Here is a 16,927-nt window from a genome sequence, read left to right as displayed (position 1 = left end):
AAAATGGTTCACAAAAAAAATAGGCACGAAAAATCACGTTTTTTTGTTGTTTAAACTGCATTTTGGGATAATAAATAAATTTTTTGAGGAATTTCATTGGCAACGTCGGAAAGAGGAGATCTTAGGCAATAAAAATATATGTGTCTCCATTTTTTCCAGTGTCGAATAGTCTTAGTTATTGGCCGTTGAAAAGCAGTGTCCCGGTAGTGGCGTTTTGGCCGTTTAAGGGTTAACCCTTTCCGGCATACATTTTTCAGGGAAATGAGTTTTCATGAAAATTGGTATATAGGGGTTTTTGGGGTCGCTGATTACGAATTTGAACTGAGATTTTGAAAATTCAAAATGGCGGGTCCAATATGGCGGCTAACATTTGGCATGATTTTTTCTGATAATTGGTATACGGGAGGTTTTGGGATCACTGATCACTAATCTGAACTCAGATTTAGAAAATTCAAAATGGTGGATCCAATCTGGTGACATAAATTTAGAATATTTTTGGATTTTTTTTTTAGAATTGGTATACAGATGTTTTTTTGGAGTCGCTAATCACGAATCCGAACTCAGATTTTTAAAATTCAAAATGGCGGATCCAATATGGCTGCCAAAATTTGGATTTTTTTTTAAATTAGTGTACAGGGGTTTTTGGTATCTCTGATCACGAATCTGAACTTAGATTTTGGACATTCAAAACGGCGGGCCAAAATTCAAAATATTTCTAAATTGTTTTTTGAAAGTTGGCACAGACAGGAGGTCGCTGATCTTGAATCTGTATTCAAAATGACAAATATTTAGAATATTAAGGTTTGAAAAAATATACACCTACTTACCTAAAACATGGATTAGTACCAATTTTCTGAATTTTCAAAATCTAAATTCAAATTCGTGATCAGTGACTCTAAAAATCCTTGTACACTAGTTTTTAAACAAAATCCAGAAAATTTTGTTATTTTGACTGCCATATTGTATCCGTCATTTTGGATTTTCAAAGTCTGATTTCAGATTCGTGATCAGCGACTCCGAAAACCTCTGTATACCAATTTTCAGGTAAAATCCAAAAATATTCCCAATTTCGGTAGCCATATTGGATCCACCATTTTGAATTTTCAAAATCTGAGTCCAGATTCGTATTGATCGACCCCAAACACCCTTAAGTACCCATTTTCATAAGGATATAATGGACAGTTTTCAATAATGAATTTTTTTAACAAAAAAGGCTTTTTTTCATCTTTGTTTATAAGTATTAACAAATTATTTAAAATTTTTAGAACCTTCGCAAAAAAATTTCAACTTTCTATCATCCTGCGAGCATGAAATTTAAAAAAATCTGTGTAAAATCCAATAAAAACTACTCTGAAATCGCAAAAAATGATATGAAAAAAGGTGGGAATACGGTATTCCCACTATGCCGCAAGGGGTTAATAGTGCCGCAATCGGGCTTGTAGGGGAATAAATTTTCTCGGAAAGGAGTTTCCTTACCACTGTCTAGCTCTCGAGCGCGCACGAATTTGGGAAGCCCATCTCAATAGTACCGCGCTGCCTCTTTCAGCACTAAAAGTGTAAATCCGTGTGAGCTTCGTGTGGCATTATTGGTTAAGTCGGATCCGAATTTCGGGCGAGTAGGGGAAAGCACAGGAGTGGCTGCAGAGCCCGAGCTTGGATTAGGGCTAACGGCACTATTGAGAGCGGCACGCTACAAAAAATGATTTACCTGTCCCAGCTAGACGTTCATCTGGATTTCGTTTTCCAAGAAAATATGTCTGTGTCGACTAAATTTCTATCTGTTTCAGCTAAATTTGCTAAATTGCTCAAACAGAAATTTAGTTGACACATCGATATTTCCTTGGAAGGCGAAATCCAGCTAAACCATTTTTTGCAGTGGACTATTGAAAAGATGGACTGTATTTTATTGAATCAACCAAAATCTGATTCGACCGAATTTTCGTCTGTATCCGAGAAAGCACGTTTTTTTGTTCAACCAAATCCTTTTCGGAGTGTATCAAACCGGAAACAAGTTTCCATAACAGAGCCCTGATTGCCAAATCGGTGAACTGGCTGTGACCAAATATCGCTTAGCATCGACCGCATCAGAATGTGGTCATGTAGTTCCAGCCTGCTCACCATTAATAATAACACATACGTATACTGGTAACGAGCAGTTTCGTAATACGCGTGGAAGGCACGCACCGAGCGAGCACGAGTGACTCATTTCTGAGTTGAGCTCAGCTAGTTGATTCGCAATGCGAACATGTATGTATTTTGCAGGATCTGAAGATCCATCACACGAGTCGACACCATCGGATTGGTCGGACTGGTCAGAAGAAGGCAATCTGCCGCCCGGCTGTCGCGGGATCGTCAACCCGAATTATCCAGGATTCCATCATCTGGGTCCTTCACTGCTCTCCGACACTGACTCACACCTCACTGAGGATGAGCAGGACAGTTGCGCTTTTTCAACGCTTAACGACAAACATTCTTCCATAGAGGGCGGAAACGAGTTCAACAATAACGTTCAGCCACTCACTTTCGAGAATATCAATCAACTTGACGGGCTTAATATTGAACAGAAGATATTCTACGACAAGCCCAAATTTAACATTCATGTGAGTATTGTCTGATATTACCTGTTTTATTTGACTTTTGATTTTTGGTCATCGATCCCCTCTCCCAAATTCTTCGTTTTCTGGAAAAAGAAATTCCCTATTTTTGTTTTGTTTAAATTGACATGGTATTTTAAATCGGATAAGTTCGGTTTTCGAAAAGAATTGAAAAATAGAAGTAATTGTTATCAACTAGTATTTTTAATTTTGACACCCCAATCCCAACCTCGTTGTACTGTGCCAGGAAAATGAGTCAAAAAATGTAAAATATTTTTTATCTAAATTCCTACTAAATACTGTATTTCTTGGAATTTTTGATAAATGAATTATTTTAATTCGACAAGTTTCAAAGTATTTTTAAAGAAATTTAGAATTGTTAGAACAATTATTATTTATTTCAACAATTTTTACCTCCTTGAAATTGTGTAATGTTATTATTTTTCGGAACAAACTATACCGTTGATAAATTTCAGGAATAATATTGCTTGTTTGAGATATTTGGTAATTATTTAAACAAGTTTAATTTGTTTGAAGAATTTTTTCCCTGTAAATCATAAAAAGTTATTATTTTCAATTTATTTTTCAAACAATTGCCAAATATCCAAAATTAATTCTATTATTAATTCCAAAAATTATCGTATTTAGCATGAGTTTTACATAACACTAGAATTGTGAATTTTTTTGGTCATTTTCCGGGTGCAATAAACGTTCAAAATTATATACCTTTAAAATATAAATCTTGAAAATTGACTTATTTGCAATTCTATATTTTCGATATTTAAAAATTGTTAACTGTGACTGTTCAAAATTGCAAAACTTTGAATTTTGAACCTTTAAAATTAAAGTTTTTAATTTAAAAAATTTACAATTAAAAATTATGCAAGTTTTTATATTTAGAATTTAAAATTTCTGTATTTCGAAGATTAGAATCGAAGAAATGACCATTGATAATTAAAATCAACAAAATTTAAGAACTTTTTATATGAGTATATTTAAAATTAACAAGTTAACAATTTTTTTAATTAACGGCTAGAATTATCCAATTTTTAAATGTTTAAATTTTTTAATTTTAAAATTAGAAATTCTGTAAATTTGATGGTTTAAATTCGGAATTTACTTCATTTCGAAGAATTAAAATTGAAAAGTTGAAAATACATAGTCAGAAATGAAAAGTTTTTAATTTTTACGTTTACATTTAGAAATTATGAATGTTTTATGTTTTGTAACTAAAAATGCTGTAATCTTGATGATTTACGATAAAATTTCTAGAATTTAAATGATTTAGAATTCAAAATTTAACTTTTAATGTTTCTGTCATCAAAATTTATTGACTATTTATTAGTACGTATTTGAAATTAAAGATTTTTCAATTCTAACTCTCTAAAATTGTAAAAGTTAAATATATTAATCTTTACAATTGAATTATTTTTATTATTAAAAATTTACAATTAAAACTTTTACAAGTTTTGAGCTTTACAATTTAAAATTCTGTAATTTTGATCATTCACATCTGAAATGTCTTAAATAACTCTTCAAAACTATAGAACTTTAAATTGTAAATAATTAAAATTGACTAGTTAATAATTTTTTAATTTACAATTAGCAATTATCAAATTTTGAAATTTTACGATTAAAAATTCTGTGAATTTGATGATTTATATTCGACATTTCTTCAACTCAGAAGATTTAGAATTGAAAATTCAAATTTTATGCCCAAACCATCCAAATTTAAGAACTTTTATTTATAAATCCTTAAAATTTTAGTTTTTAATTTAAACTGTTTAAATTACAGAACTTTAAATTATAAATATTTCAATTCATGAGTTACTAATCTTTTTAATTTGCAATTGAAAATTATTTAATTTTTAAATTTTGCAATAAAAAATTCTGTAAATCCGATGATTAATATTCATCATTTCTTCAATATAGAAGATTTAAAATATTAAAAACTTGAAGTTTGATGTGTAAAATCATCCAAAATAAAAAATTTTTATGCATACATTGTTTAAATTAAGAATTTGCATTTAAATATATCTTTAAATTTGAAAAAGTCTGTGATATAATGCTTTAAATTCGAATTTCTTTAGTTTGGATTTTAATTTTGATATCGCAAAAGCATTAAAATTAAATATTTTATATTTATAAACCTTTAACTCTTAAGACATTTAAGTTGTCACCTAAAAATTGCAGAACTTTGAATTGTAAATATTTAAAATTCAAGAGGTTTTTATTTTCGAAAATTAAAAATAAAAAATTATGCATGTTTTAAGTTTTACAATTAAAAATTATATAATTTGGATGATTTACATTAGAAATGTCTTTAATTTAGATAATTTAGAATTGAATCTTTGACATTAAAGATTTTTAATTATGAACATTAAGAATTAGAAATGATGCAAGTTTTTCGATTCAACATTTTGTAATTTTGATGCATTACATTTCAAATTTCTCGATTTGAATGATTTTTTATTTGCAAACCCTACCTTTGTTCGTCAAAATCATCCAAATTTATAAATTTTGATCTTTACAATTAAACAGTTTTTAATTGCAACTTTTAAAAATTGTAGAATTTAAAATATATATCAATTACATTTGGAATTTTTTCACTTTAGAAAATTTTGAATTCAAAACTTGGCTTTTGATCTCCAAAATCATCAACATCATTTAAATTTAAAAATTTTTATTTCTAAATCTTTAAAATTAAAGAGTTCTCAATTATAAATACTCAAAATTGAAGAATTTGCAATTCTATATTTTTACAATTCAAGAATTTTAAATTTAAGAACTTTTCATTGTAAATATTTAAAATTGAAGAATTTTTAATCTTGATTATTTACAATTAAAAAGTATGGAAATCTTAAGTTTAATAACTGAAAATTCTGTAATATTGATGCTTTAAATTCGAAATTTCAAAATTCTTAAAGATTTAGAAATGAAAAATTTCGACTTTTGATTTTCAAAATCATCAAAATCATCACGATTTAAGAATTTTTATTTACGCATCTTTAAAATTGCAGAGGATTTTGACACTTTACCAAACGAAATTTTTAAAAATTCAGGCTATTTTCTTCATTAAAGAAGACAGTAATCAATATTTGAAATAAAATTTTTTTAAATGTTTGAGATATCATTAATCAAAGTATAGCTTTGTAATTTTGTATAAGACTTAATCCCATTCGACCCTACTTTACATTTAAGCATATATCTTTGATAATAAATTTAAAAACTATTTTCCAATTTTTAACCATTAAAAAAAACGCGAAGATCCCTGTAGAAGTTTTGGATACTATCCAATCGTTTCTATTTCCTTCTAAACCCTTCTAATATCTGCATCCGATTCTTTCCGAAAATATCTGACAAAGATGAATGAAACATCTCAAGCCAAAATCATGTTTATTCAATTTTTAATTGATTTAAGACCTATTTGCATTAACTGGAATTTAGTTGTCATAATTAGTCAAAATTTAGGATAGAAGCCAAAAACTTCAGATGCTGATCTCAGAAAGAATCTGAAAAAAAAAAATTCCGAAATTTCAATTCCGAAATTTTTACCAGCCATCTGAAGAAGATAAAATTTTATTTAGTATAATTTTAAAATTTAATATAAGGAGAGAAAGCCCTCTTGGAAGTGGAAAGATTGAAAAAGATAGAAATTCGATTTACAATAGACTATTTACGTTTCCACAGACTGATTTAGTCTCAAGGCCAGTGCGAGGCAACCCCCAAAACTGTTCTTATATACGCGTTCTTGTGTATTCTATCTCTCTTAATGGGTCACTTTGCATCCTTAAAACGCTATCTTTTCCTATCTCAATAATTTTCTATCTCCTTCTCTGCCATTCGTGACCGAGGACACTTATCTTTTTCTATTCCTTAGTCTATCTATGACTAATTTCAATCTTTCTCTATCTCTCGTAACCGAGGACCACCTAGTGGCAAAACCTTCTGGTTGATGTAGAAAGATTAAGGATAGGATGAGATAGAAAAGAGATAATTGAAAAAGATAAACATGAATTCAGATTGACAAATTTATAGGAAAAGGTAGACATGGGATAGGATGAGATAAAGAAGAGGAGATTGAAAAAGATTGACCTAAATAGATAAAGGATAGGATGAGATAGAGAGGAGGGTATTGAAAAAGATAGACGTGAATTTATATTGACAAGGAGATAGAAAAAGAATGACGCTGATAGAAAAAGGATAGGCTGAGATAGAGATGTATTGAAAAAGATAAACATGAATTTAGATTAACAAAGAGATAGAAAACAACATTAACGTTGATAGGCGTAGGATAGGATGAGATAAAGAAGAGATTGAAAAAATATAGAGAAATATAGAAAAAGATTGACGAAGATATAAAGGATAGGATGAGATCGAAACGACGGTATTGAAAAACAGACGTAAATTTATATTTGGAAAGCAAATTTAATCTCTTTTGGTTGAGGATTCAGCTATTTTTCTGAAAATGAGTTTTTTTTGTTTGAATTTGACTGTGATTAAATTCAAAGTAAAATCTTCTTTAGTTGAAAGAAAAATAACTATTATAGTTTTTGTTATGAATTTATCTATTTTGGTGCAAAATTTAACTGCTTTATTAACGATTTATGCATTTTGTTAAAAATTCGATTTTTTTTAGAAAGTTTAACTATTTGGCTGAAAAGTAACTTTTTTCATGAAAATTCATATTTTTTGTTTGAAAATGCAAGTTTTTTGTAGAAAATTCAACAATTTAGGGGGAAAATGTTTTCCTTGGTCGTTAAAATTTTGGCTTTTTCGTTTCACAATTGACTTTTTTTGGTGAAAAATTCTCATTTTATGAAGTCGAAAATACAACTATTATGGTAGAAAATCAATCTGATTTGGTTGCAGTTTCAGCTAATTTTTAGAAAATTCGTCTTTTTCGTTTGAAAATGTTAGAAAATCCAACTGTTTGGTTAAATTTTTTTTAAAGTCATATTTATTGAAAATTGAACTATTCTGTTTGAAATTATTTTATTCTTTTTTTAGTAGATAATTCAAATATTCTGGTAAAATTAATTCTAAAATTGTAATTGTAAAATTGATTTAATTGTTAAAAAATAATATTGTTGGTATGAACATTCAATCATTTTGTTAAAAAATTACGAACATTTTTGTTGAAAAGTCATATTTTTGGTTTGAAAATTCAACTTATTTGTTGAAAAGCGTTGTATTTGATTTGAAAATTTATATCTTTTAATAAAAAAAAACTTATGTAAAGGGTTCACATTTTTTTTCAAAATACTTATTTTATGGTTGAAAGTTTAACTTACTTGGTTAAAAGTTGAAATACATTGTTAAAATTGGATTGTTCGGTTAAATATTTATAATTTTAGTTGAAAATTTATCTCGTTTATTGAAAATTTCGATATTTTGTTTAAAATTCATATTTTTGATTGAAGATTGAAATATTCTGGTAGAAAATTTAACTGTTTAGTTTAAAATTAACTTTTTTGTTAAAAATGACTATTTTTAATGTGAAAATTCAACCATTTGGTTAAAAAATAATGAAATTTTGGTTGAAAAGTCATATTTCTGATGTGAAAATTCATCCCATTTGTTGAGTAGTGTTGTATTCAGTTTCAAATTTATAATCTTTGGTACAGGAACTTCTGTAAAGGGTTAAAACTTTTTTTAAATTCATTTTTTATGGTTGAAAATTGCACATACTTGCTTTAAAGTTGAACTACATTGTAAGAAATTCAGTTTTTTTGTTGAAGATTAATATTTTTAGTTGAAAATCTATCTCTTGTTGACAACTTAACTATTTTGTTTGAAATTCTTTTATTTTTTAAATTTAAATAATGTGGTAGAAAATTCAACTATTTGATTCAAAATTAATGTTTTTGTTAGAAACTTAACTTTTTCGTTGAAATTTGTTTTTTTTTTATTGTTGTATAAAACTCAAATATTCCAGTAGAAAATTCAACTGTTTGGTTAAAAATCAACTTTTCTGTTGAAAATTCATCTCTTTTATTCAAAATTCATTTGTTTGGTTGCCAATTCAACTATTTTGTTGAAAGTAATCTATTCTGTTGAAAATACAATATTTTTGCTTGAAATGTTAGGGATTTAAAGCGTTTCAAGATGAGTTATTTCTATTAATCAATTTGAGTTTTAGTATAAATATACATATACTGTTGTTCACTGGTCAAAATATATTTTGTATTTACTTTATCTAATGCCTATTTCTTTTTAAATCATATTTTTATAAATTATCGTCTTAGTTATTTTTAATTCATAAATTTCTTAAATTTAAGAAGTTAAAAAGTCATTTTTTAGGTAACAGTAAATAAATTCCAATTTAAGTGCATAATATTGCGCAATATATTCAACTGAGTACTCGCGCACTGCGGCCCTTCCGAGGCGAGTGGCAACCGTCTCTCGCCCTGACCCTGAAAAACTGCGTGAGCCAGCAGTTCTTGGAATTACAAAAGTGGGTCTTCTATGGGACCTGGAGTTTAGTTACTCGAAAAAAAGTAACTTACCCAACACTGATGGAGAAGCTTATCTTTTCAATTGTTTTTTTTTTTTATTTATAGACATTTTCTCATACACTGAAAATAAGAAATTGGTGAAATTCTTCATTTCGAATAAGTTTAATCTCAGAAAAATACTCGACCTAGTTTTCGTAGAGAAAAGAGAGGTTCTTTCAATTTGAGCAAATACGTGGCTATACATATAGTAGCCCATTTAATCATACTTACTCTCAGGCACAATTGTGAGGCCGTGAGGGATCAGTGAATCAATGTATTATTTCAGAAGAAATATTATAGTAAAGTAAAATTAAAATAAAAACTTTTTAGCTGAAATAAAAGACCTCCCTGTGCCAACTTGGTTTCCAATAAATAATTGTAGGCATGATATTTTAAAAAACTTTATTTGATTTAATTTATTATTATTTAATAATTATTTTATTTATTTATTGTTTTAATTTTCAACCAAAATGATTTTCGACCCAAATGGATGAATTTTGAAAAAAATGAACAAGAATTTAAAAAAAAAATATATTATTTTATCAAAATTGTTGAATTTTCAACCTACAGAGATGCATTTTCAAGCAAATGGTCAAATTTTTCAACAAAGAAGATTAAAATTGAAACAAAACAGCTGAAATTTTAAGCCAAAAAGTAAGATTTTTTTAAAAGGAAAAAAGTTTATTCTCAACCAAGAAAAATGATTTTAGTATTATAAAAATTTAATTTTTTATTAGTTCTTCTATTAAACGAAAAAAAGGAATTTAAAAAAGAAAAATTTAATCGTCAACCAAATAGATAAAATTTCAATTAAAATATGAATTCAGCCAAAAACAATGATTTTCTAACCAAACATTTTAATTTTTAAACAAAAAGATTAATATTCGGACAAAAAGACGAATTTTCAACAAAATACATTACTTTCAAACCAAATTGTTGACTTCTGAAGGAAGAAAGACGAATAATTAAATTAATAAAATCATTTGAGTTGAGTTTTCATGTTAAAATGACGAATAATAAACAAAATGGTTGAATTTTGAACGAAAAAGAATCAATTTTCAGCTAAGAATATTGATTTTTTAACAAAAAGACGAATTTCCAAAAAAGTAATTATTATCTAAAAAAGCGAATTTTCAACCAAATAGCTGAATTTTCAAATTAAAATATAAATCTTAGAAAAAATGAATTTTCAACAAACGGGTTCAACATTCTATCCAGAAGTTAATTTTTTGACCAAGAGGACTAATTTTCTAAGAATTAAATCTTTTTAGATTTTCAACAAGACAGATGAATATTTACAACAACAAAAAATGTTTGGCAGTTGCATTTTCAACCAAGGCGATTAATTTTGTAACAAAAAAGACGAATTTTCAACCAAATACATCAATTTTCAAACAAATAGTTGAATTTTAAAACAAGAAACCCAAGTTTTCAATTAAAATTAGAATAGTTTATATTTCAACCAAAGAATATTTTAATTTGAAATGAAAGCAGGTGAATTCAACCAAAGAAGACTCGATAAAAAAGATGAAATTTCAAACAAAGTAGGATGCATTTTAAGCCCAAAATACGAATTTTCAATCCAAAAATAAATAAAATGTTAACCGAATAGTTGAAATTTCAAGCAAGATCAAAATTTTAAACAAAGAATGTAATAGCTGATACTTCAACGAAAAAAGACTTTAATTTTAAGTCAAAAGCAGTTGAATTCGATAAAAAAAATTTTCCACAAAACGAATTTTTAACGAAAGAGATGATTAGTCAACCAAACAAATAAATTTTAATTAAAGACTTGAATTTTCAACTAAGAATATTTATTATCTAGCAAAAAAGCGAATTTTCAACAAATTACATAAATTTTCAACTAAATAGTTGAATTTTCAACCAAAAAAGATATTTACTTTAAATAAAAGCAGTTTAATTTGTTCAAGGAAGACTTAATAAAAAAATATGAAATTTCTACCAAAAGAGAATGAATTTTTTCAGTCAAGAAATATTTTTAACCACGTCGTTTAGTTTTCAAACAAAAATTTAATTTTCTACAAAAAAAAATCGAATTTTCAACATATAACCTTAATTTGCAACCAAATAGTTTAATTTTTAATCAAGAAGTATAATTTTATACGAAAAAAAAGAATTTACAACAAATTGCATAAATTTTCAAACAAATAGTTGAAATTTCAACCAAAAAGGATTTTGTTTTAAATTAAGGCAGTTGAATTTAACCAAAAAAGACTTAAGCAAGAAAGATAAAATTTCTACCAAAAAAAGGATGAATTTGAAAGCCAAAAAGACAAATTTTCAAACAAGAAAGAATTTGTAACTAAAAAAATTAATAAATCAACCGAATAGTTGAATTTTCAAGCAAGAACATTAAATTTCCACCAAAACGTACAATTTTTCAACAAGATACATTAATTTTCCATTAAAAAAAAAGACGAATTCTCAGACAAACATTGAAAATGATTCGGTATTGTATCAAGAAAATATTAGTCTGAATACGGACATTATTTTTTTTATTCAAAAATATTTTTCTCGTCTCAAGATAATACATGAATTTTGAACCAAGTTCTTTAATTTTCAGTTTGAAAAATGAATTTTTAACAAATAAAAAACTAAACTAAATTTTCAACTAAAGAGATGAATGTTAAACCAGAGAAATGAATTTTAAGAAAGTAGTTAAACTTTTAAGCAAAAGAAGTTTAATTTTCAACTAAGAAGAATAATTTTTTACCAAAAAAAAAATCAAATTTTTATCAAAATAGCTAAATCTTTAACCAAAGAAGTAAATTTTTAACAAAGTACAATTTTAGATTTTAACCATTTTTAACAAAATTGTTGTATTTTTATCAAACAAAGAGTATTGAGCAAAAAAAGAGTTTTCAGTCAAGATAAAAAGAGATTCCACGAAATAGTTGAATCTTCAACCGGAAGAGACTAATATTGTACCAAACAGTTGAATTTCCAACAAAAAAGGTAATTTTGTATGAGTTAATTTTTTTATTGATTTATTTTTTATGAGTTTTCAAAAAAACGGAATTTCTAACCAAAAAGTAGGATTTTTTTACAAAAATTTTCAATTTGAAAAAAATAATTACATTTTCAACACGATATTAAAACTTTCCAGCAAGGAAGATGAATTTTGAATAAAAATATAATAGTAGACTTTTTATCCAAAAAGAAATAAATTTCAGCCAATAATAGTTTTTTTTTCTTATTTAGTTCTATTATTAATCAGTTCGCATTAAAATTTTTTTTAGTTGAAAATTGAATTAATTGATTAAAAAATGAATTTTTTTTTAATTTTATTTTATGAAGATTCATTGATTTAGATGAAATTTAAACTATTTTGTTAAAAATTTGTTTTTTTGTTGTTGAAAATACAAGATTTTAACTTGAAATGTTAGAAAATTGAAGCATTTAAAATTGCGCTTGATATATTAATACATATTATAGTATACTATATAGAAATTTTTACTAACTAAATATTTTTTTTGTGAATTTATTTAGGGGTTGTCAAAGATTTTCATTTTATATAAAAAACAATTGCATTGAACCAAAAAAGTAGATTTTTCAACTATATGAATTTTCAACAATAAAGATTGATTTTCTATTTTAAAAAATTTATTTTTAATAAAATTCATAAATTTTTAAACGAGTATTTGAATTTTCAACCATGAAAATTCATTATCTACCAAGCAAGACGAATTTTCAATTCATTTTTAATTTAACAAAAATATATTTCTAATCAGAAATGTTACATTTTTGACTAAATATTTTTCAACCAAACTAAAAAGGATCACTTTTCGAAACACAATGAAATAGTTAAATTTTCAACAACAAAAAACAACATATTTTCAACAAAATAGTTGAATTTTTAACCAAAGGAATGGATTTCTAACTACAATTATGAAAATTTAATTTTAAAAATCATCTTTCTACAAAATATTTGAATTTTCTACCAAAATTGTACCAAGATGGAACTTAAAATACTTAACTTTAAGTAACGACTTATTAATTAATTATTTTTTCTCAATAATTAAAAAAAACTTATTGCAGTTTGAAATATAATTCATCAAAATATTATATTATAATTTTTAATTTTTTTTTTTAAATACAAGCGACCAGAGAGATAACTGTTTCCTAACTGAGGTCAGCAAACCTGTACTTCTCGATCAGCGAAATCCTGCTTCGATAACTAAAGACAATATGCGCCTACTCTGCAAGATACAACTCTGTGAAATTAAATACAATAAACAGTTTTGAATCAGGAAAATAATCCTGGCCATTACACTAGCATTACAAATTAAAAATTGAGTTAAAAAATATTAGGACATTTTATCAGAAAATTATTTAATTATTAACAAAAGATATACATTTTCCACCAAAATATCATACATAAATTTTCGACCAAATAGTTGAATTTTCAAACGAAAAAGATTTATTTTAATATTAAATGAAAGTAGTTGACTTCAACCAAAGAAGGCTAAACGAACAAAAATTAAATTTCTATCAAAAGACAATGAATTTGAAAACCCAAAAGACGAATTTTCAATTGAGAAAAAGTTTTTAATTCAAGAAATAAATAAAATATCGAATCAATCGTTGAATTTTCAACTAAAAGAATGCATTTTGAAACCAAAAATACGAATTTTCAATAAAGCACATACATTTTCAAACAAACAGATTAATTTTCAATCCAGACGATTAATTTTCTACAAAATAAAAAAAAACGAAATGAAATTCCTGCCAAAAGAGAATGAATTTTGAAACTGAATTTAAATTATTTCAATCAATAAATAACATTTGAACATAAAGTTGAAAATTAAATTAATATCTAAATTCTAAACAGCGAAAATAATAGTTGATAGTTCAAAGAAAGAAGATTTTAATTTTAAATTTAAAAAACTGGGTTGAATAAAAAAAACTAATTTTCAAACAAAACAAAAAAATTCTTAATCGGAAAAAATTTAATATCAACCAAATATATTCACTTTTAACCAAAGTGGATGAAATCTTCACCAAAAGAGAAGAATTTGAAACAAAAAATATGAACTTTCAATCAAATATTTGAATTTTTATTTTATGAAATAGTTTTCAGCTAATAAAATGATTTTTTAACCAAAGGGATGAGTTGTAAATGAAACAAATAAATTTTCAGGAAATTAGTTCCATTTTCAAGAAAATATTTGAATTTTTGACCTTAACAGATTAAATTTCAACCAAAACATATTTTCAACTAATTACATAAATTTTTAATCAGATATACGGATTTTGAAATGAAAAGATTAAATTCCTAACAAAAGATATGAATTTTGATACCAAAAAGATAAATTTTCAATCAAAAAAGATTTTTCAGTCAAAAAATAAACCAAAATTCGACCTGGCAATTAAATTTTCAACCAAAAGGATGAATTTTGAAAAAAATTAATTTTCAACAGAAGACATGAATTTTCAACCAAATAGTTTAGTGTTTAACTAAATACTTGAGTCTTAAACCGAAAAAGGTTTTTAATTTTAATTTTAGGCAATTGAATTCAAGTAAAGAAAACTTAATGAAAGAAAATGTCATTTTGCACCATTTGTGAATGAATGTGAAAAACCAAAAAGACGACTTTTCAATTAAAAAAAAAACATTTTTAGTTCAAGAAATAAATAAAATTTCATCCAAATAGTTGAATTTTCTGCCAAAAGGATGAATTTTGTAACCAATTAGTTTAATTTTCAATCAACAAGATTAATTTCTAAAAAAAAAACAACAAAAAATTTTGAGCAAATTACAAATGACCAAATAGTTGAATTTAAATTTTTATTGAAAAAAGATTTTCATTTTTAATGAAAGCAGTTAAATTTAACCAAAAAAGAAAAAAAACAACAAATTTTCAGCAAATTACATACATTTCTAACCATATAGTTGAGTTTAAATTTTCATTAAAAAAAGATTTTAATTTTGCATGATTGCATTTGAATTCAAGTAAAGAAAAGACTTCATAAAAAAGATGAAATTTCCACCAAAAGAGGATGAATTTGAAAACCAAAAAGGCGAATCTTCAAAAAAGAAAAAAATTTTATTTCAGCGAGATACAATAATTTTCTATTTAAAAAACACTCAATATCGAGCCAAAAATGGAAAATAAATTACCATTGAATCAAGAAAATAATGGTCTGAATACAGGCCATACATTTTTTTGTCGTCTCAAGAAAATACATGAATTTTGAACCCTTGAATTTTCAGTTTAAAAACTTAATCTTCAACAAAGAAAAAACTAATTTTCAATAAAATATTACACTCGCAATAAAATTAAAAAATTGCTTTAAAATACATTAAAACATTTGATCACAAACTCATTCAATTAATACTAACTATACTAATTAATACTTTAATCCTCGAGTAAACGACGTTAGTAAACTAAATAGTTGAATTTTCTACTAAGAAAGATATTTTTTGAACCCAAAATTGAATCATCAAATTTTCGGTTTAAAAAATTAATTTTTAGCAGAAAAGCAGCGTATTTTTTAACAATTTTCTACCCGAATATTTGAACAGTCCACCAAAAGAAAACATTTAATAAACAAGATTTAAAAAAAAAAAAAAAAAAAAAGAATGTTTAACAAAATCCGTGAATGGTCTAATAAACACTTGAATGGTAACACATAAAGAATAAATACTCAACCAAAAAGGAAATAGCTAAATTTTCACACAGAAAAATTAATTTTATTTGTTAAAAAATCGAATTTTTAGGAATAAATTTTAATTTTAATCTAAAGACTTGAATTTTAATAACAATGATTTTTTAATAAAGTAGTTCAACTTTCAACGAAGTAGTTCAATTTTTAACTAAAAAGATCAATTTTCCACCATGAAAATTAATGTTCTACCAAAAAGACGCATTTTCAACAAAATATTTAGCTCTTTTTAAAAAATTATTTAATTTTAAAGTAAAAAAAATTAATTAGCTATAATAGTTCAGTTTTCAACCCAAAAAAAATTATTTTTCAACGCAAAAGTTTATTTTTTACCAAATAAGTAAATTTTCATAAAAATAGTTTAATTTCCAACCAAATAGTTTAATTTTTCTTTTAATTTCCCTGACTTCCATTATTTATTTTCTCCTATTTTCCTCGCACTTCCCCTATTCTCCTCTCTTATTTTCCCCTTACTTCTTTGTTTTTCTTTTCCTATTTTACGTAGTTTCGCTTTCTTCACTTTGTCCACGCATATTTTAATTTAAATCTAATTGAAAAATGTCTTGGGAATAGTTTCAAAAGATATTTTATATCTAATAAAAGTTGGGATTAATATTTCTTAATATATTATATAAAAAAATTTTTTCTCCATTTTTTGAAAATTTTCAAAATATCGAAAAGCATAAAACTTTTCTGATTTTTATCGAAATTAGAAATTACATTAGAATTACTTGCGCGTCTTTTTGTGGTGCATCCGAAATTATGAAAACAAATTCTAAGACTTATCAAAAAAAATTTTTTCAAATTTTGAAAAAGCACTAACTTTTTAAATTTTAATCTAATTGAAAAAAGTCATAGAAATACTTTCCAAAGATATTTTATATCTAATAAAAGTTGGGATTAATATTTCTTAATATATTATATAAAAAAAATTTTTCTTCATTTTTTGAAAATTTTCAAAATATTGAAAAGCATTTAACTTTTTTCATTCTTATCGAAATTAAAAATATCATTAGGGAAATTTGCGTGTATTTTTGTCGTGCACCAGAAACTAGGACAACAATCAGGTAACCATACATACATACATACATGCATACATAAATAGTTACATACATACATACATGCATACATACATACATACATACATAC

General features: G+C 25.5%; 1 protein-coding gene across 5 annotated transcripts in view; it reads left to right on the top strand.

Moving 5' to 3' along the window:
* The window catches only part of LOC117167487 (schwannomin-interacting protein 1 homolog), a 108,455-nt gene that overhangs the window by 22,031 nt on the left and 69,497 nt on the right, over positions 1–16,927 (top strand). For all 5 annotated transcript variants that reach the window (XM_033352467.1, XM_033352466.1, XM_033352468.1 and 2 more), the window contains exon 4: positions 2,263–2,600. In XM_033352467.1, the coding sequence (XP_033208358.1) occupies positions 2,263–2,600 (338 nt within the window). The remainder of the gene's footprint in view (positions 1–2,262; positions 2,601–16,927) is intronic.

The sequence above is a fragment of the Belonocnema kinseyi genome, chromosome 2, assembly GCF_010883055.1.
Source record: "Belonocnema kinseyi isolate 2016_QV_RU_SX_M_011 chromosome 2, B_treatae_v1, whole genome shotgun sequence".
Classification (NCBI taxonomy): Eukaryota; Metazoa; Arthropoda; class Insecta; order Hymenoptera; family Cynipidae; genus Belonocnema; species Belonocnema kinseyi.
Note: the sequence above shows the minus strand (reverse complement) of the source record. Positions and strands in the feature narration are given on the sequence as shown.